This window comes from Lemur catta, chromosome 8 (genome assembly GCF_020740605.2).
Source record: "Lemur catta isolate mLemCat1 chromosome 8, mLemCat1.pri, whole genome shotgun sequence".
Classification (NCBI taxonomy): Eukaryota; Metazoa; Chordata; class Mammalia; order Primates; family Lemuridae; genus Lemur; species Lemur catta.
In genome coordinates, this window is record NC_059135.1 from 59,093,910 (window position 1) to 59,118,738 (window position 24,829).

At 33.9% G+C, this 24,829-nt stretch overlaps 1 protein-coding gene across 4 annotated transcripts in view; it reads left to right on the top strand.

Annotated features, from left to right (window-relative positions):
* The window catches only part of GALNT3 (polypeptide N-acetylgalactosaminyltransferase 3), a 45,843-nt gene that overhangs the window by 16,861 nt on the left and 4,153 nt on the right, over nt 1-24,829 (top strand). For 3 of the 4 annotated variants that reach the window (XM_045559364.1, XM_045559366.1, XM_045559365.1), the window contains exons 2-9: nt 6,487-7,110; nt 11,357-11,529; nt 15,595-15,744; nt 17,620-17,854; nt 18,329-18,446; nt 19,880-20,080; nt 22,029-22,160; nt 22,366-22,467. In XM_045559364.1, the coding sequence (XP_045415320.1) occupies nt 6,596-7,110; nt 11,357-11,529; nt 15,595-15,744; nt 17,620-17,854; nt 18,329-18,446; nt 19,880-20,080; nt 22,029-22,160; nt 22,366-22,467 (1,626 nt within the window). In that variant the 5' untranslated portion in view covers nt 6,487-6,595. Of the gene's footprint in view, nt 1-6,486; nt 7,111-11,356; nt 11,530-15,594; nt 15,745-17,619; nt 17,855-18,328; nt 18,447-19,879; nt 20,081-20,970; nt 21,170-22,028; nt 22,161-22,365; nt 22,468-24,829 lie in introns of those variants that run through there. The other variant, XM_045559367.1, reaches the window with a different exon arrangement.

The following is a 24,829-nucleotide window of genomic DNA, read 5'->3' on the forward strand; positions in this document are numbered from 1 at the left end:
TTAAGGTTTGAGAAACCAGAGATAACTGGAAGCACAGCTTTTTTATTAGGTTATTGAGTATGCAATGTCCAATTTCCTTAAGTATTAACTTTGACAGTTGATATCTCTAACATTTCACTTGGACACTTCTTGTTTTATTTTTATCGTGAAGGTACATTCTCATTTAGATGCATAGCTTGGCTTACGATTATCTTTAAAATTTTTTTAGTACAATTTTTGTGAAACCATGGATAAGTCAAAAACTCATGTTATTTTCAAATATGAGTTCCGTAGTGGAACCAATGCAGCGCAGACAGCTTGAAATATCAGCAAAGTGTTTGGGAAGGATGGGGCTAATGAACGCACAGTACGTCAGGGGTTTGAGAAGTTCTATTCTGGTGAGTTTAATCTTGAAAGTGAGCCACATGGACAACCAGAGACCAAAATGGATAATGATGAGCTGAAAGCTGTAGTGGAAGCCAATCCATCTCAACCTACGTGTGCATTAGTGACAAGGTTTGATGTTACTATTCCAACAATATTGGACCATTTGAAACAAATGAGCAAGGTAAAGAAACTGGATAGTTAGGTTCCACATGAATTAAACAAGCATCAGAAGAGAAGTCGTCCCGAAGCTTGCCTTTCTTTGCTGTCAGGACATAAAGATGAACCATTTCTACACTGTATTGTTATATGTGATGAAAAATGAATTCTTTTTGACAATTGCAAGCATCTGGCACAATGTTTGGATAAAGATGAAGTGCTGAAACATGGTCCAAAACTGAATATTCATTAAAAATCTAATGACATCTGTTTGGTGGTCCAGCGCTGGTATTATCCACCAGAGCTTCATGAAACCTGGTCAATTGATTACAGCAGCTGTCTACTGCAACCAATTGGATGAAAAGATGAGGATGCTTGTGATTAAGAAGCTGAGATTGGTCAATAGAGACAGGCCAGTCCTCTTATAAGACAATTCTTGACCACATGTTGCACAAACAATGCTGCTCAAACTACAGAGGTTGGACTTGGAAACTCTCTGTCATCTACCATATTCACCAGAACTTGTACCAACTGACTACCACTTCTTCCAGGCTTTGGACCACTTCATGCAAGGAAAAATACTCAATTCTCACCAAGCTGTGGAAAATGCCTGTAGCGATTCATCACCACTCGCTCTCCAGGCTTCTTCACTGCTGGCATAAACCATCTACCATTAAGATGGCAAAACTGTGTTGATAGTTTAGGTGCATACTCTGACTAATTGTACTGCTGCTTGTTTGAGATATAATAAATTAAACTTTTGATTCAAAATCAGACATTTCATATTTAATGACCTAAATAGATTAAATTTATAAGATCTTCAGGTCTTTCTGTTCAGATGGAAGCATATTTTATCCCTGAGAATAATCCATTGATTTTAATTCAGTATCAGAGCATGTTAAAATTGTGTATATTGTTTTATATTTTCATTTTGTGGATACTTTTATTTACTAATAATGCCTTTTTTTAGTATTACATATATACTAGGATACAGATTAGTATTTTTAAAAACTAGGTCTCTGAATTTCTTTCACTTTTAGAAATTTATAAGAATTTATGGTATAGAAGATCTATGAATTTTTTTTCTAGTTTTTAAAAACCATTTTATGGTTTTCACTTGTCTTCCTCTGTGAATCTGATCTTTGATGATTAGCAAATAACAAATTTGGATTGGTGTATTTAAAAGTTTTATAAAGAGTACAGGAACAAACCCTTCATCTGGTAATCATTTCTAATATGCAAATATGACATGTTATATCCTGGGTTTGCTGTTGTGCTGATTTTTTTCTTATCAATTCTCAAACTTCTGAGTCCAATTGGAAGTTGACTGTAGTAGGATTTGTTTCATTAGCTATTTTCCAATAGGTATTCAAATTTGGCAGGTAGTATTGACAAAAAAAAAATGGCATTCCCCCAAAAAGGAATTAATAATATGGTTTTATTTTATTCATTACAGTGTTTGTCTTTTGGATTATATGTTTATTGATCAAGTCTCAGTTTTCTTATTTTTATGATTGGAACAAAATATTTATAAAATAATTTCACAGAATCGTAATTTGCAATAAAACCTCATTGCCTTATTTATATTAGTTTTAGTCCCTGAACTATTTCAGAAAACTTTGGGTCATTCTTGCTTTGGATTTTATCTTGTTTCTCCATGTCTAAATAACTTTTGTTCAATTTATATCAAGAATCTATTTTGAAAAACCTGTCTTTGGAATATTAGGAATTAATAATGTGGTTGCCCTTGGACAGGTACTGCCCTTTCCTTATCAGGTGCTAGTTTTGATTTTCCCAAAGTTTTTGTGATCTAGACTGGTGATTCTTAATCTTTGCTGCTTGTAAGAAGTATCTGGAGAGCATAAAACAACAACAAAAGCAGGGTGTAGGCTCTGCCCCTAGATGAATTAAATCAGACTCTCCAGAAGTAGAGTCTAAGGCACTTTTTTAAAAAAGAGCTTTCAACTAAGGTATATCCAGAATTGAGGACAACTGATGAAGATGCTTAATGTTGAGTGCCGTTTGTCATTCATGAAACCTAATATTGCATATTAACAGCAAATGACAGAAAAGTCATAATGAAAATCCCTGGGGGATCTATGTTGGAATCTTCAGGTGATCAAGAATTGATAAGGGAAGACTAGTCCCTTTAGAAATAGGCTGAAAAGAGCAAAGTATCATCTTCCTACTTCTAGACTCTGCCTCTGAAAGGATCTGGACCTCTTAATCTTACATTGTCAAGATCTACAATCTTATCCTCAGTCTTTATTTCTAAAAACATCCTTTGAAAACAGTTAAAAAAAACTTGTTTGTTTATAAAACATTACTCAAAATGATATGAGGATAATTGTAGTTTTTATGGTTTTTCTACTCAGTTTTTTTCCCCTTACTGTCTTATATTTAGAATATCGGTTCTTGACCCTTAAATACTTTATTTCAGATTACTTCAGCTAAAAGCTCAGAATTTTACATCAAGTTTGAACACAATTAGGGAAATGCTGTTCTTAAACTGACTGGACTTGGCCAAGCCACTTCATCAATTTGACTCTGTGTCTGTCAGTAAAACTGTAAAAACATAATACTTCGCAAAATTGCTGGGAGAACTTATGTATTAAGTGTTGAAGTACCAGGGACCCACTCAATATTGAACAAAATGTAACTGTTGTTTTTGTTGTTGTTTCTAATGAAATCTTGGTCCTCTTTCTTCCCTTTTTGAGTCATAAATCTTTATTGGGTGCCCATTATGTTACCAACAAGTGCCAGACAACCATGACTAAGAGAGACATTATCCATGTCTTTCGTGCGCTTTCCCTGATTCCCTCATCAGAAGCATCCTAAACTACGCTCTACTGAGTGACTCCTTAGATAGATCACATACACACACAATGAAAGAATTGTTGCCTTATTGATGATGAATTCCTCTAATTTATGATTTATTCCTAAAAAAGAAGTCCCTCTAGCTGCCTCATTAATTCTATCCTTCTTTCAAATTCCTCACCCTACCCACAAATGTGATTTCTAGCATAAAATGTTTTGGGAAAACCATCACCACTGTAGAAGGATTTAGTTCTGTCATCATCTCCTACTCTATGCTTTGTCTGGATTCCTTCTTGTTCCATGTTCTGCTAAAATATCTCAAGGAGACCAGCTCAATCCTTCTCAAATTCCTAAGCTAGCCTACCTCTAGCTATGAAAAATCTAGTATCACTAGATAGCACTGGGAAGGGGAGTTTGGGTAGTTTTCTTGGGGATATAAAGGAGGGTGAACATAGATTGATTAATATCTATCTTTGGTCAAGCTGAAGTTAGAAAAAGGGAATTGAATGAGAACCACTGTCCTGTGAGACTCCAATATTTTGTTTGCTCTTACCTTCCTGGAACCTCTTAGATCATGTTGCTACCCTCTTTGTCTGAAAGTGCTCTGAATCCTAAGCCTTAGGAACTTGGGTCCATGACTACAACTATTCTGTTGGACTTCTGCCACTGTTCATTTCTGATTTTGCACTAAGCCCATTAGACCACATCTATTGAAATTTACTTTTAAAGATCAACTAACTGTCAAACATTTCTCAAGGATGTGATGCAGATTGCAAAATTACCTCCACTTGACATGAATAATTTATCTGTAATTCTGTTTGCCTTGTTTTCTTATCCCCCTGCCCCCATAGATCAGAAAGACTGGTCTTTCTTTTCAGTCTCTCCTATTTCTTCCTACTCTTAAATGTAGGTATTTCTCTGTCCTCTTTACATTCTCTCTAGGTGGACTCTTCTATACCCCAAGATTGACTCTCAAATTTTCATCTCCAGCACAGAGATTTTTCCTGATTTCCAGTCCCATATATCTTTTTGCTCATTCAAACTCACCTTGGAAGTTCCACCAACATCTCAAATTTACTATGTCCAAAATTGAGCAAATTATCTCCCTTATTTTTACCCTGAATCTATGCTCCTTCCTGTATCTTGACTTTGTTAATGTCATCACTTAAGCCAACCCTCTTCCATTCTTCCCTTTCTCTCACCAAGTCCTATCATTTGACACCATTTCCTGGACTCTATTGAATCAGCCTCTCCATCCATCTGGCTCCTCTCATCTCTTTGGTATCTATCACCTGTACTAGGGCTGAAAACACCTGTGATTTTTCTAAAACATATATTTGATTATGATCCTTTATTAATAACATGATGTTTCCATTCCATCCATTTAGGGCAAAATTGGTAAATTTCAAATTCACTGGAAGATGTATGAAGCTCTTTGTGAACTGATCTTTAATTGACCTCCTAGCCTCATCACTTATCATTCTCCCCCTGTGCCTTCCACTTCTGCTGTACTCAAGGACTGACCATGTCTTGTCTTTTATGCCTTTGCATCTGCCGTTGCCTCTCTCTTTTCCCTCTTGTCTACCTTCCTAAAATTTGCTTATCTTTTAAGATTTTGCTGAACAGTCATCTCTGGGAAATTTTCCCTAACATTTCTCCTTATTCTCCATGTTGCTTTCCTCATCTCCTGTCATAGCACATATCAGACTACTTTGTGGTTGTCTGTGGACTTGTTATATTTCAACTCTGCTTCTTGAAGGTAAAGGTTATCTTAAATGTTGTAGCCACAGCTAGCACAACATTTGACACATAATAAATTACACCACTATAATTATTTGGTTCTGTAAGTATTTATATTAAATCTTCAAACAAAAACTTAAGGGGTCATTTTATTCTTTACATGAAGTTCTTAAAGCGCCAAATCTCAGAAATATTGGAATCCCACTTTATGGGCAATATATGTCATAATTGAAGTATCTTTTGCAGCCAAAGTGTCTATTCCACACTGAAAAGAATATAAAGCACTCCAATTAGAAGTAGTGTATAGAACTAAGTTCTGCCTATTTTGTTTATTCAGCTTAAAATTTCCTGCCAAAAGCCAGAGAATCCATCTTTAACTTGGTTTTCTTATTTTAAATTTAGTGAGAACTTTGGAAGAGAAGCTGAATAAAGTGTCAAAGTTAATTTTTACTGCTATAAATGACATTTTCTTTAAAATGTGCTTAGGCTTTGGGAAGAAGAGGCATTTTTCCTCCCCTTTGCCCCTGTAGATTACTTGACTGACTGTAATGGCACATGGTGTGTAGTCATGTACTGTAACATCTTATTTTTCTTGTCCTTTCTTTTGCTCCTATTGGCCCATATTAGGGTTTAGTAAACTTGCTGCCCTGTATTTAGGGTCAATTGCAAGCAGCATTTCATCAGACCAAATTCTGCTTTTTTAACTCAATGATCTCTGTAGATTCCCTAAGAGAGAGTTCAAGTAAAGCCAACGTATTTTCTTTTTACTATTAGGTTTTTGTATTTGTGTGAGCTATCGAAAATGTGGTTCTATAGCAACAAATTAAATGCCCTTGATTTTCTTGTCTTTATGGGTTCCTTCAGGAGTCACAAATACTATCAAGTAAGCAAATCTGGGAGCATGCTAGTTTACTTATTGATGAAGCTGCTTTGTTGTCTTAATTGGTTTAGCTGAAGTAGTGGTTCATAGTTTGAGGGCAAACTGCATAAAATGAAGGCCTCCATTTTAGATAGATAGCTGACAGTACCCGTCAGTATATTCTGACTTTATTACACATCTCCTTTTTTCAGTTCATCTAATGAAGTCCTTTGATTCCTTGGTAATGAAGTTGATACTCTCTTTTTTTAATTCAAAAATTTTATAGTAGATATTAGCATTAATAAAGAATGTATTTTTTACTGGAGAGAAATCCCTAATATTTTGTAGCCCGAGTAGATTGCAGTTAATTGCAGCAATTGTTTTCTTCCAAAAGCATAATTTTCTTGAGGACAAGATATCTTTGTATTTTTGTTGACCAAATAAGTACATTGTTGTAGCTTATGTTCAGTTGTTGATTGAATGAGTGAACTGAACCATGCCTGTAGGATTGAATACTTACTAATACCATCTATCATTTCTGTTTATAGGTATTACCATTTAAAGAAACCTACTTGCCAGCAAATCTATGATAAAAAATATAAGTAACAGAGGAAATCATAACTGTTATTTGTCAAGTGACAAGCTTTTAATGTCAGAATGGCTCACCTAAAGCGACTAGTGAAATTACATGTTAAAAGACATTACCATAAAAAGTTCTGGAAGCTTGGTGCAGTAGTTTTTTTCTTTATAATAGTTTTAATTTTAATGCAAAGAGAAGTAAGTGTTCAGTATTCCAAAGAGGAATCAAGGATGGAAAGACACATGAAAAACAAAAACAAGATGCTTGATTTAATGCTGGAAGCTGTAAACAATATCAAAGATGCAATGCCAAAAATGCAAATAGGAGCACCTGTCAGGGAAAACATTGATGCTGGTGAGAGACCCTGTTTGCAAGGATATTACACAGCAGCAGAACTGAAACCCATTCTTGACCGGCCACCTCAGGATTCTAATGCACCTGGTGCTTCTGGTAAAGCATTCAAGACAACCAATTTAAGTATTGAAGAGCAAAAAGAAAAAGAACGTGGGGAAGCAAAACACTGTTTTAATGCTTTTGCAAGTGACAGGATTTCTTTACACCGAGATCTTGGACCAGACACTCGACCTCCTGAGTATGTTGAAGAATATTCATTGTTTACTATTTATCATCAGGTTTGCAAGGGAGAGACATTAACTAAAGAAGTTGTTTGTTCTTTAGTTATTCTGAGGCAGAAAAATCAGCAAATACTGTTTATTTAATCTATTTTATTTTTTCCTTATCATTACTGAGGTTAGCTATCCCTATTTGTGTTTGGTGAGGCAGTACAGATGTGAAAACTTGTTAGCTTGGAAATTAAAACACTAAATTCTAGATCTGATCTCTAGCCACAAAAAAATCCTTTATTCCTAAGAGCTCTAGTTTTCTCATCTATTTAGGAGGAAATATTGAATGGTTTTTATGGGAAATACAGGAGGTGGAGGAGTTGCTTTCACTTTTCTGTGTATTGCTATAGAATAGAAATGTTTAAAAATGTGCCAAGATTTTGGAGCTATTAGATAATATTTTATGGATTTATAAACTAAGTCACAGACTTTGTGGCTACTTGGAGTGCATAATTATATTTCAGGATGCCCTATGTTCTGTAAGTATTCTTTTAAGGGAGAATATTATTACAATTACTATTTCAATTATGATTCTTTCTCTAGCATTTTCTTGATTAAGTTCTCATATCTATAAAGTTATCTCCCTTTCACTACTGAGAGGCCAACATTCCTTGTCATTGAGTCACTTTATTACATGTTGGAAGTACACATTTTTGACTAATATTTCCCTCCCAGGTTCTACTATGCTGTCTCTTTGTCCTTAGTTAACCACTTTTTTTTTTTTTTAAATCTGTGAAGTGAAGTTCAAATGCTGTATTTGAACTGATATGGCTAAAATGAATTCCACTATCTTCAAGCCGTCAGTAGGTTTTTGAGAGGTAAGATAGGCAAACTGTAAGCCAAAAATGTCTATGTATTTTGCTTTCTGGTTATTACAGAATTATATTTGGTAGTGAACCTGAAGAAAGGAACTTTTGTAGACTTTGGTCTATTGTTTCACTCAGGTTTCTCTAAATTTATGGATTATGAATATCTGATCCAACTGTATGAGTCCCTTAATGTTTGAAATTATATAGGTTAGATTTCTGTCATGCTATTTTAATCTGTGTGATCCAAGTTTAAGTTGCTCATCATTTTTAAGTGAATGTGTAAAGAAACGAATCTCTGTGAAATATTCTGTTAGAATGCAGTAATGCACTTTACTGATTTTGGGAGAGGTCTTCACTGAAAAGCAATCGATGTCAAAAATCAATAAGCACAATTTTTATTTTTTTGATATGACAATCAATGTCAGTTCAAGATGAGCCTTTTTTCCAATATAGCATTAAGAAGCTGCAATAATTTTCATTAATGTTAATTGCTAAATGAAAAATATTTAAGTACATTAAGAACATTTTTTGGTTAGGGTTGAAGATTTAATTATTTCTTACTTTGGTTAGGGTTTGGTAGAGGTGGTGAATATTTAATTGTTTTTTACTTGAATGTAACCTGTATCAGCAGGGAACACTTTTTCTGAAGAATTGCCAGTCTTCTCCATGCTTATTAAAAATATAGATCTAGTTTCCCTCAAAGCCAGATAGTCATGTTACTGATAATTTAAGCATGTTTCTATATGCCAAATTTTTCAAATGGTTTGGTTGGAAATATACAGTAACTTTGGCAAGTTATTTTAACTGCACCATCTTAAATGATATGTGAAACAATTTTCAAAGCATAAATTTAACATGTTAATTGTTTCAAAATGAATGAAGTTTATGAAATCATGCTGTGAAATTTCATCACTTGCATTAATAATGTAGCATGGCACTTTCACTTGGTATTAGTAGTTATCAGTTAAGCAAATAAATCCTGGCTTAAACTGAGGGAAAGCCTTGCAAGATTAAAGTGATAACATTTTATTAATATGACTTTTTGTCCAGTTTTATACTTTAAATCTTCAAAACCTTTTTATAATTCTTGATTAATATTATATTAATTAACCACATAGCAAATAAAGGTAGGAAAAAGATATTTTAATCCCAAAATTTCACCTTTGCCCAAAAATGCTTGTAAGACAACAAATCATGAAGTGGTTCTTCCTTTTTTTTTCCCTCTTAAACATAAATACTATATTATGGAGTTTTTTATAATTTTTACTTATAGTTTATGTTGGCTTATAAACATTTATATGTTAAAGATACAAGCTTTTATTTAGTCATTTACTTCTATGCAATTATGGTTAAAGTGTATATATGACAAGTTTGTGTTTGAGATTTATTTTTAATTGGTAGTTTATTCAAAATTCAATTTAAATTAAATAATATTCTTTCATCTACCAGTGAGGGAGAGTAATCCACATGTGATTATTTGCTTCTGACCATGCATTTGTATTGCACTTTTGAAATCATGAAGGCACTAGAGAACAAAATTACTTTCACTTAGAACAAGTTTCTCTTTTTTCTACTCTGTTGTTGACACCTTCTCTTAATATTTTACCCCCAATCTAATTCATTTTTTTATCACTGCAAATTTTGCACACTGAAGAATTGCTCTTAGATAGTGTCTCAAAGACATTCCTGTTGAGGTACGGTGATGGAAGCAGTTAATGAGAGAATTAGTGGATCTTTTTTAGGGTGGCTTTCCTAGGCTTCTAGTATCATGCGGGGAGCTACGATCTCCCCATTGGCCCTGACAGAGCAACTAAAGTGTATGGGGCTCTTATTTCCAGGAGTGAATGATTTACTTCCTTATCTTTGGGTTTGAACAGCACTGTTTGATTGTTCATACACTGCATTTATAATGCCTTTTGACTGTGTGGGAGGATTTTGTAGTCTGTTGTCCAAAATTGGATAGCCATTTATGGTTTCTAAGTGACCTTAAAGATACAGTTGCTTTATTTATCTTTTCCACAAATGACAAGTGGTTTATTTTATGTCCCAGAAAAACAATATTTGAAGTCCTCTCTTATATGTTATTTCATTTGACCCTCAGCTCAGCAGGCTGGGAACTGTGGTCCTCTCCATATCTCCAGTCTCAAAAACTGGAGATATTACAGATTCACCCACATTCCAGCAGCTTAGTATGAAGATTATTTTCATTAAGGAAGACATTGTTATAAAAATGAATTCAAAGCCAGGCAAGGTGGCTAATGCCTATGATTCTAGCACTTTGGGAGGCCAAGGTGGGAGGATGGCTTGAGGGAGTTTGAGACTAGCCTGAGCAAGAGCAAGACCTCATTTCTACAAAAAAATAGAAAACTTAGTAGGGCATGGTGGTGTGCGCCTGTCTTCCCAGCTTCTCACTTAGGAGGCTAAGACAAGAGAATCGCTTGAGCACAGTAGTTTGAGGTTGCAGTGCACTATAGTCATGTCACTGCACTCTAGCCGGGGCTACAGAATGGAACTATTTCAAAAAAAAAAAAAAAAATTCAAGTTCAATTTATAAATAATGGTTTTAGCTGGTATGGATAGTTCCACTAATTACCCAAGAATACTTAGGGTCTCTGTCCCTCTCTGTGTGCCCAATTAATGTTTCAGATGGTAACAGAAGCACAGTACTTTTAACATGGTTTTAAGTATTTATTTAAATTTCTAAATATATTCTTTTCAAAGGAAAATTTTAAATGCTAGGTCTTATTAAAAGGTAGATCATATTTTTGGAAGAAAATCTTTAATATAGTTCATGGCAAATGGTGGTATTTGTTGAATGATGAACATCATATGAATGTAGGTTCTGTGGTAAAACTATTTTTTCCCTTTTGGCTCCATATATAGATTAAGCAAATTGATTGAATAAACTTGGAAAATGTTAGGAAACATGTATTACGTACTTAGGAAAGTATTTAATTTAAGATAATCTCTACAAAAATTAGCATCATTTAATAATGTTGCACAATTTTTAAAGTTGCAAGTAAGAAAAATGAATGATTTCTGCAACAAAGAAGAAAAATTTGGTTTTGTGTAATGACAAGGATTTGTCATTTTTACATGTTGTCTCGTGTAGGTTACTTTCATTATCAAAAATGCTATTTGTATTTAAAATTATATTGTTGAAAAAGCTTACAACAACATCTAATCCTTGACGTGTTGTAATCCCTATGAGTAGACATGGTCTCTGGTGAATGATCTCCTTGTAAAAAAATTGTTTTAGTCTATTTATATTGATGTAGCATTAAAATTATCTTAGAAACTACTGTTATTTTTGGTGATAATGATTAAATAATAATTTTAGCAATGGTATAGCTGTGACATAAAATAATGTAATTTATAATTGTTCTACCTCTTTCACTTCTTCTAGATGTATTGAACAAAAATTTAAGCGCTGCCCTCCCCTGCCTACCACCAGTGTCATAATAGTTTTTCATAATGAAGCGTGGTCCACGCTGCTTAGAACTGTCCACAGTGTGCTTTATTCTTCACCTGCAATACTGCTAAAGGAAATCATTTTGGTGGATGATGCTAGTGTAGATGGTAAGAAAGCACATGCAACTTAGATTGTTTCCCAAATAAATCCATATGGTGGTGTCTAAAGTCTACTTGGTTATATTTTGCTCTCTGTATGCCATCTCAGAGCTTGAAAATAATAGTTTGGATGTATGTATGATGAATTAAATTAGAATCCAAGTGTGTACATATTCAAATATTTTGGAGTACAGAAATGTATGAAACATTATTATTTTAACTATATGGTCTTCAGTGTGAGACTCTTATTGTAAGGTAGTGGTTAAGAGCACAGACTTGAGCCTTGATTTGAATTCTGGCTCTTGTCCTAATCAGCTATGTAACTTGGGCGAGTTACTTTACTTCTCTGCCTCGGTTTCTTTATGGCTAAAATGGGAATAATATTGTATTTCATCAAATTTATGTAAGCTATGTCATTAGCTTTTAAACCACAAGAAAGAAGAAAACCACAGCCAATTAAACTTAACATGACATTGATTATAATAAGTATCCAATTATGTAACTTAGAATAGATGAAATACAGAAATAGTACATAACTCTAGGGTTGTTTTGAAGATTAAATGAGTTAATATAAATAATCCATCAATAAATAATATAAATGAGTAGTTAAAAATCACTTAAGAGTCACCACATTGTTTTATTTTGGCTCTTTTAAATATTCCAATATTATTTACAAAGTTAGGCAAATCCGTTACTACATTTCTTCCTTAAAATTAGGTACTAAATTACATATTTTAAATTGGAATCACAAGGCTAATCTAACAAATGCTCTAATTTGTTCAATTTTCAAACATTACAAGTATTTTAAACACTGAAGAGATACAGATTATTTCAATGATTATAAAATTTATTCCTGAATGAATTTAGGCTTGGAGTCAGATTCCTGAAGGTCAAATCTCATCTCTAATACTAATTAGTTGTTTCTTCATCTGTTAAATGGCAATAATACTCTTTTATTAAATCCAAAACACCATCTATTGTAAGATACATCATTATTTTACCTAAGAAAAGAAAAAAAAAAAAAAAAACGGCTTATTAGATGACATTCTATCAATTTTAAGATGTATCCAGATACCAGAAATGACAATAAGTGAATAAAACATGAAATTATTAACCTGATTTATTTCATAATGATGAAATACAGTCATATAATTCTAAATATTTCCATGGTTTTTAAAGATTTTTATATTTTATTTTTATTTCAGCATATTTTAAAATTAAACATCCTCAGTGAATTAGGGTTATGTTCTCTCAGATTAACATCTAGGTGGAATATGGTTGCTTGTCACCAGAGATTTTGACTGAGATGTGAAACGTATCCTCCAAATGAGCAAATTTTATAATTCAAGTCCCCTGAATTCAAGTAACATGTTACAGATCTCTGATTTGAATCTCCTATCCCAGTTACTTCACAACTTATTTGTAATCAACTGGTTTATTTATTGCTTGATCTGTCCTGAATTTTTTCTTATTCTTTCTGTCTAGTTGGACTGCAGTCCATGGAGTTTTAAGTGATATCTGATTAAGTTCTGCACACCTATTATATTTTTACCTAAAAAAAAAAAAAAAACCCAACAACTCTGTCTTAGAAATCTTTTCCTTTCTTGGGTTTCTCTATGACTTCCATTTTGAAATCATCTCAGAGGATTTGTTTGATTTTCCCAGTAGTGAGACAATAGGGGCATTGTCAGTTTGCTTCTGGTAAACCTGTAGTTCGAGGTACCATCTTATTTAATTGTACAAACAAAATTATAGAATTAAAGGAAATCAGAATGGAAAGTGATAACCACTTATATAATTTTCTCTGTTTCAACCATTTTAATGTTTCAAATTTCCTTCCTAATCATTGTCTAAATAAACATAATGTTTTTTAATTATATTCATTTCAGAAATCCCATTTTAAAATCTGACATTTTTACTTAACGTTGTTATTAGCCTGTTTCTTTGACCTTAAAACCATTTTAATGACAGTGACGAGATGCATTTTACTTAAGCATCCATCTTTTTTTCATGTTGTCATGTGACTGTATGCTATACTGCAGTGAATGTCTTTGTGTTTATGTCATTTTCCTTCTTTTGAATTATACCTTTAGATAAGTTAGGAGAAGTAAGACTGCTTGGTTAAAGGATTTAAATATTTTTATAATTCTTCATAGCAATCAACAATAGATTTGGAATTGTTTTTAGTTGAAGTTATCTTTGCATACTCATGTAATTGGTCATGAATCAATCAAAGAGCTTTCCAGTGAGTACCCACTGTGAAAATGTGTCCCTCATTGCTGCGGAGCAATAACTAACTAACTAGTCGCTGATTCCAGTTTGCCCAGGGAAAGGCAGCATGTGGTTAACCAGGTAACAATGAGATAGTTAAATCTCAGTGATAACAAAAGACAACATTTTAAGAGCATAGGCCATATGGTAGGGCCTGTCTCAAATGCTTTATTTGTACAGTAATCTCTGATTTAATGCTCCCAATAATCTTCTGTGATGGCAAATCCTATTATTCCCGTCTTACAAAGAAACTGAGGTACAAAAAAGGTAAAATAGTTTGCCCAAGGTCACACAGCTAAAAGTGATGGTGACATACATTGAACTCAGGATATCTGATTTTGCATGCCTTTGTGTTCTTAACCTCCCAAAACAGGGATGGAGACTAAATTTAGGAGACAGATAAAAATTTGCAGAATTTCAGAAGTTGGGGACAAATCGAAAATTTCTTAACAAATTCAAATGGTGAGAGGGTTTGTTGAAAGAATCTGGAGTAACTCCATTTAAAAAAATCAATCCCCATTAAGAACTTTGAAATTTTACAAGACTCTTAAAGCAGAAAATGTTAATGATTGTATTTTTAAGGGAAATTACAATCCTGCTTGTCTTTCAGAGAATTATTTCTGAGATACTTAGAAAGTGTTAAAAAAAGTTAATCTGTTACTCTGAGACAACAATGTTTAGATATTTATTTTTCTACAAAGGTTGTTCCTGGACTCTCACCTCCCTTATGAATGTTTAAGCTCTAAATAAGCAACTCTCTTATCTGTATGACTGGGGAATTGAAAAAATATATATCATCACAGATAAAGTCAAAGTTAACTGCCTTTGCTTCTAAATTCTGGCGGAAGCAAACATTTACCCTAGGACATTTACTGACTTTTTCAATTTTCCCAAATCTTTTTGGTGCCGTGCTATGGGCCCAAGAAGGCCACTTGAAGAACTGCATTACATAGTCAGCAAGTAATCAAGAATTTACTAGCAAAAAAGCAGGCTTAAGTTGTTTAACAATATGAACTTTACTGATTTGATTAATAAATTTTTTTCAGCTACTATCTCAACTTTTGCTTATTGTATGTCTCATCCAAATTGGATATTGAATATCTTAAATTACACACCCATTACTAAAATATGCCTGTTTTTAACCTTATTCTTGATTTACAGGCTCCTTTTTACTTTCATATTTTTACTGGAAAAAATTCAGTCAGGAGACTCCAAAGCTTTTGAAAATTTTCTGCTGACTCTTTGTAGAAATATTCCCAAACTAGTGTAGCTCAGGACTTTCCTACAACTTTTTTCTTAACATTTTTGTCTTAAATTATTTTGATCACTGCCTAAATATCAGAGAGTCCTTTTGATACTTGGCATTTTTCTTTAAGAGTTCCAGATTTAAATACCGATTTTTAAGAATTGAATACAATTTTGGCCAAATTCCATTTCTTTCAGTCCCACAATCAAGCTTCTCAGACCTCTAAATAAGTCTTAACTACTGGGGTCTACTCCATTTGAAATCTCTCACTTCCCCCCAGATATATTTATTGATGTGACGTGTACAGGGTAAGTATGTGTTATAATGTAATGTGTTACAGTAGTTATAACTTGCATATTTAGCCTTTTTATCCCAGTAAAGAAGTGAAAGAGTGAAAATAAAAATAAAAATTTTCATCTTACTGGAAGAACAGGTACAACTAACTGTTAAGATTATGAATTTGGAAGGATCATTGCTCTATGGTTTCATTAGCGTTCATATATTGTATGTGAAAATACATTTAGAAAGAGTTAATCCTGATTTTTTTTTCCTTACAGAGTACTTACATGATAAACTAGAGGAATATATAAAACAATTTTCTATAGTAAAAATAGTCAGACAAAAGGAAAGAAAAGGTCTGATCACTGCTCGGTTGCTAGGAGCAACAGTAGCAACAGCTGAAACGCTCACATTTTTAGATGCTCACTGTAAGTATATCTGTATAGACATAGTTGTTTCATTTTCCTTCCCCCTCCGTCTAATTTATAAGGTAAGGAAGTTTCCCTTTATTTTCTTTAACAGCATTTTCAGCTGGTGATTATAACAATAACAGCCCAGGCAGGTAACAGCTTTGCATAAGAACTTCCTTTCACTTAAACAGAGTTCTCCTTTGTGTTTAAGTCTCTTGAACTTTAATGTTTTCTAACGACCAGCTTTCCCCATAGGGTTATCCTTGCCTGGGATTTTTTTTCCCTCAGATATTCATCCTGTTAAAAAAAAAAAAAAAAAGGTTTTTTTCCTTGTTATTCTTGATTTCTACACTTTAAAGTGAGTGAAAGTTTATTTGTTTAGGTATAGTCAACCTTGTCATTAAACTTCGTGCTAGTACTGAAATTTTTAATTTTTATTCTCCCAAATTTGCAGACTCCTTTTTATTCCAAGTTAGGGGTGCCTCCCCCAACTTCTGATATCTTTTCCATAAGCATTGTCAATTTTTATTTGTTTTTTTGTTGCTGTGGAGTTTTTTCTTTGTATTTTAATTTTTTTCAGTATCAATGTTTTTAAAGTATTTAGAAAGTACTTTTAAAGTTAGTGTGTAACGTACATGCTAGGTATTACTAAAATGTCACTTGAGCTGTAAGTTTGAGAGTTTTATTCTTTATATGAGTGTCTAGTTTTGGATTGGCCAGCCTTTAGGTTATATTTTGACACAACAACTGGTTTTGAGCATATGCTAATTGTCATAGAAGGGCTTTTGGATTTGCTTGAGTTGTTAACATCTAGTTCTCTCTTAACCCCAGGCATTTAAAAAATGAAGAGAGGTTTAAAGGTAATCCAAGAGAGGTGTTTTACAAAGAAAAATACCACTCTCTAGTATTCCTTCTCCTTGTCCAAAATTACAATAAGATCAGACTGAGCATTCTTCCCCTCCAGCTGAATGTGACTGATGGTCCTCCAGGACCGTGACTGCCAAATTCCACTTAGTGGGGAGCCCAGAATAGGTCTGCACGCGCATCGTCTGAACCCCCACCATGTGTTAGGTGAGACAGCCTGGCCTGTGGCCAGGGCCCAGACCTGTCGTGGGATTCCTTGGCCCTCACTTTTCATTAAGTCTGGAGCAGCCTTGAATGGTCCTTCTTTGCCAACTGCTAAAATCAGAATGTTCTGACTCCTTGACTTTTCTTCCAAGACCCAGTCAAAGAAATGAAGATTTCAATTACTGTACCTTACTCAGGGGGAGACAAGTTTAAACAAACACTTTTAGGGCTAGGTGATGTGGACCAGTAAAAAGTTATCTTTGATTCATAGCTCATTTTAAAGGGAAATACATCATCTAAGTGTTAAATATGCCAGCATTATTTTGCAGCTTTTCTAGGAGAAAAAAAATCATCATCTATAGGGAAATTTTCCTAACCTTGCTGAATTTTGTTTTACCTTTTTTGTCCTACCCTCATCTCATCACAAGAAACATTTAAGAAATCTCCCCTCTGGAGAGCTATTGTACAGCATGGTGACTACAGTTAATAATGGTGTGTCTACTTGAAAATTGCTAAGAGTAGAGCTCAGATGTTCTCACCCCCCCACACACACACATGCACAAAGATAAACATACAAGATGATGGGTATGTTAATTAGTTGTCATAATCATTTCACAATGTATACATAAAACTATGTGCATACCATAAATATATAGAACTTTTATCTATGATACCTCAATAAAGCTGGAAAAAAGAATCTCCCCTATATAAATGTTCAAAACGTAAATGATTTTGTTATTCTCATTTCTCTGTAAACCTTCGCCCAAACAACTAAAGGAAAAAGTTTTCAGTGTTTTTATTGAATTAATATTATGGTTTCTCTAGGTGAGTGTTTCTATGGTTGGTTAGAACCTTTGTTGGCCAGAATAGCTGAGAACTACACTGCTGTTGTGAGTCCAGATATTGCATCCATAGATATGAACACGTTTGAATTCAATAAACCTTCTCCCTATGGATTTAACCATAATCGTGGAAATTTTGACTGGAGTCTCTCATTCGGCTGGGAATCACTTCCTGATCACGAGAAGCGCAGAAGGAAAGATGAAACCTACCCAATTAAGTAAGACGATTTCTCTCAAAGTCTTATATTTACACCATATACCACACATTGAGTATGTATGCACTTTTTGCTTTTACAGCAGTAGCCTCTGAGGTAATTCATATTAACAAGATGAAGAACACACATGTTCTACATAGAATAGAAAAGTCATTTATTTGTTCACTTACTTGACAAGATGTTGCTGAGTAAGAAGTAGAATTAAGTGAGCTCTTATGTCTTTCTCCTAAATCATTACTTAAGAGTCTGAAAGCAGGGCTAGGAGAAGACATTTAATTTAGCTCCGCTGGGAGAGGACACAAAAAACTCACCCCCAAAAAAGAAGTTGACTTTGAAGACAGCATTTTTAGTTTCTATCAATCTACACAAAAGCTTTGAAATTGTGATGTCTTTAATATGTGAATTTGATGCAATTCTTAAAATATGCTATTTTATCTTTAGTTTTTATAATAAATTTGACAATGGATTATTTTTCAGAACACCCACCTTTGCAGGAGGCCTTTTTTCCATATCAAAAAAATATTTTGAGTATATTGGAAGTTACGATGAAGAAATGGAAATCTGGGGAGGTGAAAATATAGAAATGTCTTTCAGAGTAAGTTCTTGGAGATTAAATATAGCACACATGTTAAACAATGAATTATACTGTGTTCTAATTGGCTGGTACAGATTATTACAGATGTGTGCAGCCTTTTTGTGCTTTCTAATATTTAATTGCTAGAAATTTTGGAATAAGAATATTTCTTTTTAAAATGTAATTTAATATATTTATTCATTGTTGCCAATGTTACAAGAGGAATCAATGTCCAGGCAATAACACCAATTAATGCACTAGTAGTTACTGAATTTCAGCCAAGATAAATATAATTAAATCTAGTGCTTCAGGAAATGAGTTGATTATCAAGGGAGACAGAATGGAAAAACATTTATGTATAATTTTAAAGGACATTGGACTTAACCGTTTGGATTAAATGAGCTGTTTTTTCCCCTATACATATTAAAAGTTAATAGGAAAAACAAAACGAAGACTTTGGATAGTCTTCACATGTACCTTATTTATTTGATTTTATGAGTTTCATTCATTTTTCATCTCTTAGGCTGAAATGTAGTGGAAAAAGAATTGAACTAGGAGTTAGAAGATTTAAGTTTTGGCTCTGGCTCCATCACATACAGTAATGATCTTAGCCAAGTTTGTATCGCTTATGGGCAGGGGTCTTGTTTTATTCATTTCAGAATTTCCAACCCTCAGCACATGTTAGATCTCAAACACAGTTTGTGAACTGAACAGAGTTTTTTCATTTGTTTAAAAAAGAAAAGGAGAAAAAGAGGAAATGATCACTTGTGCTAATACTAGCATGTACTATTAAACATGACTTTTTTTTCAGTTTTTTTGCGTGATGATTATTTTAAGATATTTAAATGAAAAGGTACTGATTTCATGATTTTCCATCTTATTTAGAATTAATGCAAATAAATTTTCTTGACACTTTCTAAATAGGCATAAATTTTCTATAATGATCAACTATGTCACAAATGTAATAGATCGTACTTTGGTAAAAATGGCTTTCTGGAATTGTTTTTTTGCTTGCAAAATTAAATATGCAAAGGGTAAATAGGGTCTGAGTCCACTTACACTGAGGCTGCCAGTTCATGGCTTAGAAGAGAAATCCTGTGGTTTCGGAAAAGGACCATATAAGTTGTATGAGATGGATGTCAGCATATGAGCCTTTGGTTTTCTGGAATTGGGGAAGTCGCTTGTTAAAGAAAAAAAAAAAAATAGAAAGTTTGGAATTCATTTTTATGAAAGATCTGGAATCACTATTTGTTAACTTTCTGAAAATGTGCCTTTGTTATCTTTAGTGTTTATACCATTTAACAAAATCATCAGGGGACAGAGACTATTTGTGAAATTATAATGAATCTTTTCTCTGTATTTTGCTTTTATTAATATCTTAAAGGTGAACTTAAAAACAACACTTTGATTTTCCTAAAATATTGTAAATTTAAACAAATATCATTAATTATCAGGTATGGCAATGTGGTGGGCAGTTGGAGATTATGCCTTGCTCTGTTGTTGGACATGTTTTTCGCAGCAAAAGCCCTCATTCCTTTCCAAAAGGCACTCAGGTGATTGCTCGAAACCAAGTTCGCCTTGCCGAAGTCTGGATGGATGAATATAAGGAAATATTTTACAGGAGAAACACAGACGCAGCAAAAATTGTTAAACAAGTAAGTTAGAGCTAAAAAATTACAATAAAAATCTATACCAAGTTCACATATCATTTTGCTTTTCTGAATCAGGTACAAAATATTAAAAAAATTATTTTTGAAACTAGGTTTTTATTTAAATCTTAAAGTATTATAACTTATGAATGCCAGTTTTCTCTTTTCTTAAGGAAAAATTAAACTGCTTTTTAAAAATTTGAACATTCTACTTGATGTTATCCTTTTTAATATAAAAGATATTTTGTTGTCGTAACTGACTAGGTTCAATATTTTACTCAAAGAAAATAAAATTAAGTAGAACTGTTTTTTACTGGTTTCAGGATATGTGATTAATACCTAAATAAAGGTTCTAAATGACTTTTTGAACTGGAAATAGACACAACGTCTTGAGAATGAACCAGGAGTATCAAGGCTTTTTTTCAAGATCTAGATCTACTACTCATTAGAGGTGGCACCTTGGCAAAGCCCCATTGAAAACAAAATTGGAATGGCATTTCATAGGGTGGTTGCAACATGTTTCTTCTCTCTCATTCCTTGTCTTGAGAATGAAGTACTTCCTGCCTCTCTCCAGAGTAGCTGTGAAATAAGAAAGTGATAAGTGCTAACAAATGAATGCCACTTTTTTAATTAACCTGTTACAAATAGGTTCTGTTCTGTGGATTAACGACACCTAATACATTAGAACTGAATTCCAACAGTCTTTATATTGGATGAGGTAAATTAACTAGACAGTTTAAGAATATGCTTCAGTGACTCAGACCCATCTCTGTAGAAAACAGTGCTAATTTGGGGGGTGCGGGGAGTATTTACTGGGAGTTCAGGGCATCAACATTTTGACTGTCATGGTAAAGAAAGATCTAGTTATCTCTTTTCACCTTTTCTTTGGTCTCCAGCATCTCCCTGTTAGGATGCAAACTCAGAGCACTCCTGAGTTAGATTGCTGTCTTTTTACCCAAGGTCAAGAAGACAAATTGGGCAGATTGTGTACTGCACAAGAGTACTTGGCTAAGCAGGCAAGTGGGCGCTAAATGAAGCTTGTGCTCTGTTTGTCACCCACAAAGGGGCAAGTGAGCCAGCAAATATCTTTTTTTACCGTAGGGCACACAGTTCTACCTGGTCATATGTATAAGCTTAGTCAAAAGTCCTTAAGAGTCGCATTTTTTTTTTTTTTTTGCGAAATCACCTAGTTTCAAGGCATTGAAGTTTGCATAAGGAAATATTTTCCTTAGTTGAACTGATAAGCCTGAGTATTTACTTTTTCATTCATGTAGGTATCAAATATAATTTTTCTCTAAAATTGTACCTGTAGACCAAATATATTTTCAGTTTAAAAGAGCTTTTTAAAAATATTATTTTCTTAGTCTCTTAACATAAAGGAAAGTAAAATGCAGTTAACTCAAATATTATATTTTTCTACTGTGAAGGTCCAGTTGGAGATATTAAGAAAAAGCAACACCCTTGAACTAGAAAAATATTATTCCCAACTGTATTGTTTTTTGGTGATGGTTTTTGTGGTCTTGAAGAGATACAAATTGCATTATGTGTTGGCATTGTTTACCTATACATGCTTCTCACACCTCACTTTACAGACCACTTTTAGGCTTAAAGTTGGGACCAATTTTGGATGTTCCACTGCTATTCCTTTGCCCACAGCCTTCCTCTGGAGATCTTTGTCCTGTAGGGGAAGTTTGTGGCACAAATAAAGAATCAAATAGTACCATTTTATTCATTTAATCATCACTGTAGTAATGACTGGATTCTCTGTAAGACCGGAAATGAGCAGGCAGGCATACTTGTTATACCTGAATGAAAAATGGTGAATGCTGTTAAATTGCATCTTGCATTTTGATCCGGAGTTTTTTGATACCTAAATGTAAATACAAATAGTAGCATTTGAAGTATTGTATCAGTGCTATTTTAAGCACTTTCTTCACTTTTCTTCTTTCTCCAGAAATCATTTGGAGATCTTTCAAAAAGATTTGAAATAAAACAGCGCCTTCAATGTAAAAATTTTACATGGTATCTGAACAATATTTATCCAGAAGCCTATGTGCCAGACCTTAATCCTGTTATATCTGGATATGTGAGTATTTTCCTGTTCTTTTTTTTACTCGAGGTATTCCTTGCCACCAACATTTATGTGGTTTGGGGAAAATTGCTGAAATACTTTCTGGTTTATTGCTTTTGAGATACTATGTTATTTAACATTACCTCCTGAAATTATTTGAAAAAATACGTGAACTACATAGAATTTTTAAAAAATTTATAACTTGAAAATTTTTCTTCAGATTAAAAGTGTGGGTCAGCCTCTATGTCTGGATGTTGGAGAAAATAATCAAGGAGACAAACCATTAATTTTGTATACGTGTCATGGACTTGGGGGAAACCAGGTGAGCTCTGCATTAAAAATCCTTCCCTTGTAAAGCACTTACAAACACAAATGCGATGTTCCATAATTTTCAGAAGTCCTAAATCGGCTTTATACTCAGGTAAACTGGTGTGAGAAATGTTTTTAGACAAAGTTTGGCAATTAATATTGATATTGTAGAGCAGTGGTCCCCAACCTTTTTGGCCCCAGGGACCGGTTTCATAGAAGACAAATTTTCCACAGATAAAGGGTGGGGATGGGATGGCAGAGGCGGAGCTGAGGCAGTGATACCAGCCAGCGATGGCGAACAGCTGTGAATACAGGGGATACAAATGAAGCTTCACTCACCTGCTGCTCACGCTCACCTCTTGCTGTGCACCCGCCCCCGACTTAAGTTCCTAAGTTTCATGAAAGACAATTTTTCCAGGGGGTGACAGGGCTGCGGAGCTCTGTGGCCATGTCCCTAATGGTACAGGTCCGCACCCCGGGGGTTGGGGACCACAGTTGTAGAGTGCTTTATTTTGGTGTTCACTCTGGCTCTGAAAACAATTTGAAGTTGCCTACCTATACAATAGAAAGGAAAACAAGAAAATTATAGAATAATGCCATTTGAAATTTTTAACAATAGGATCTTCTATGCAGGTCTTTGAGGTGTTGATATTTCTGTGACTATTGGCATGGTGATTTTTGCAATATTATATATAAAAACCATATTTAACTGGATTTGATTTCAAATGACATCAAGTTTTAATAACAACACTGTGAGTTATTTTTGTGGGCCACAGTATTATTTCTATATGTCCCTCCCAAGAGAAAGTATCCTCTTGATTCTCCTTGATTGATGACATCCCTGTGTGTTACCATTTATTGACTATTTTACTGATGAAGACTCAAATGTGAAATGGTACTATGTAGCCTACTATGGGTAGGGAGCATATTAAATATTAACTTTCTGGGTTTTAGTCTCCTTTTCTTATCTTTTATCAATTAACCCTTGGAAGGATGAGACTCTGTTTCTCTCATTTGTTCATTCAGCAAACTCGCTGAGTGACCCCTGCATGGCAGGTACTCTGATTGATGGGTTCAAACAATTTAGATTCTAACTCCTTTAAGAAATTTATGTTTCAAAACCAGTTACAGTCAGTATGATAAGATCTGGGATAAAGCATTCCAAACACTGTGGGGGTATGGGAAGGGCATGTGAATTAGACCGAATGCCCACACGTTTTCCTGGGAAAGATGACATTTGAAGACTATTTTTTTAAAAAGGTAAGTAGAAGCTAGTGAGGTGGCTGATGGGAATGGGAACAGAATGAGAAGAGTGTGAAGAAAGGTGTACTAATGGGAGGAGCCTGGTATGAATCTTTTCTGGGAACTAACTGCAGGTATTTTGGTGTAGTTAGAGTCCACAATACTAAATACTCGTGATATCCTATTTTAAAAGGATGGGACTTTGACAGTATCAGTTTTCAGAAGAAAGGGTCAGTTTATCTCCTGGTCCATCTTGTTCTATATTTCTTACTCATTAGGCTCAGCTCAATCTAGTTCTAATCCTTATTCACCTGAACCAATCAACCTACTGAGGGTAGGTGATGAGGATGCCCAGAAGCCAGAGCTGGTGAACTGTATCTGTGGGATGGTCAAAGTGTAATTCTGATACGGGATGGAGATACATATATGGACACATACAGACACGTGTGCATGTATACTTATACCAATATACATATATCTGTGTATATATGTATATGTGCATATATGTATCTTTTTAAAAATTTCCTTCTACATATAGAAGAAAAATAGTTATATAAATAATTTCATTCTTTTCAAAATGACACTGAACTATGCTAATAAAAGTTAAGGTTTTGAGCAAAGGGAAATATTTCATTTGTAAAAATCTTATTACTAAATATAAATACTTATAAATTTCTCTCAGGCTTCCTCTGGCATTGCATTTATTTTAAAAGCTAAAGATGTTATATACATTGTTTTTTCTATTTTTCTGTTACCATTGCCATAAAGATGTTTTTATAGTACTGTAACAGACTTAAACCTAAGGCATGAAACCTTAAGAATTCTATGAGAAAATGTTGGGAAAATGCTTATAGACATTATTGGCCTAAGCAAAGAATTTATGAGGAAGACCCCCAAAGCAATCACAGCAGCAACAAAAATAAATACATGGGACCTGATCAAATTAAAAAGCTTCTTCTACACAGCCCAGGAAACTATCATTAGAGTGAATAGACAACCTGCAGAATGGGAGAAAATATTTGCATTCTACACATCCGATAAAGGGCTGATAACAGGAATCTATATAGAACTTAAGAAAATTAACTAGAAAAAATCAAACAACCCCATGAATAAATGGGCAAAGAACATGAACA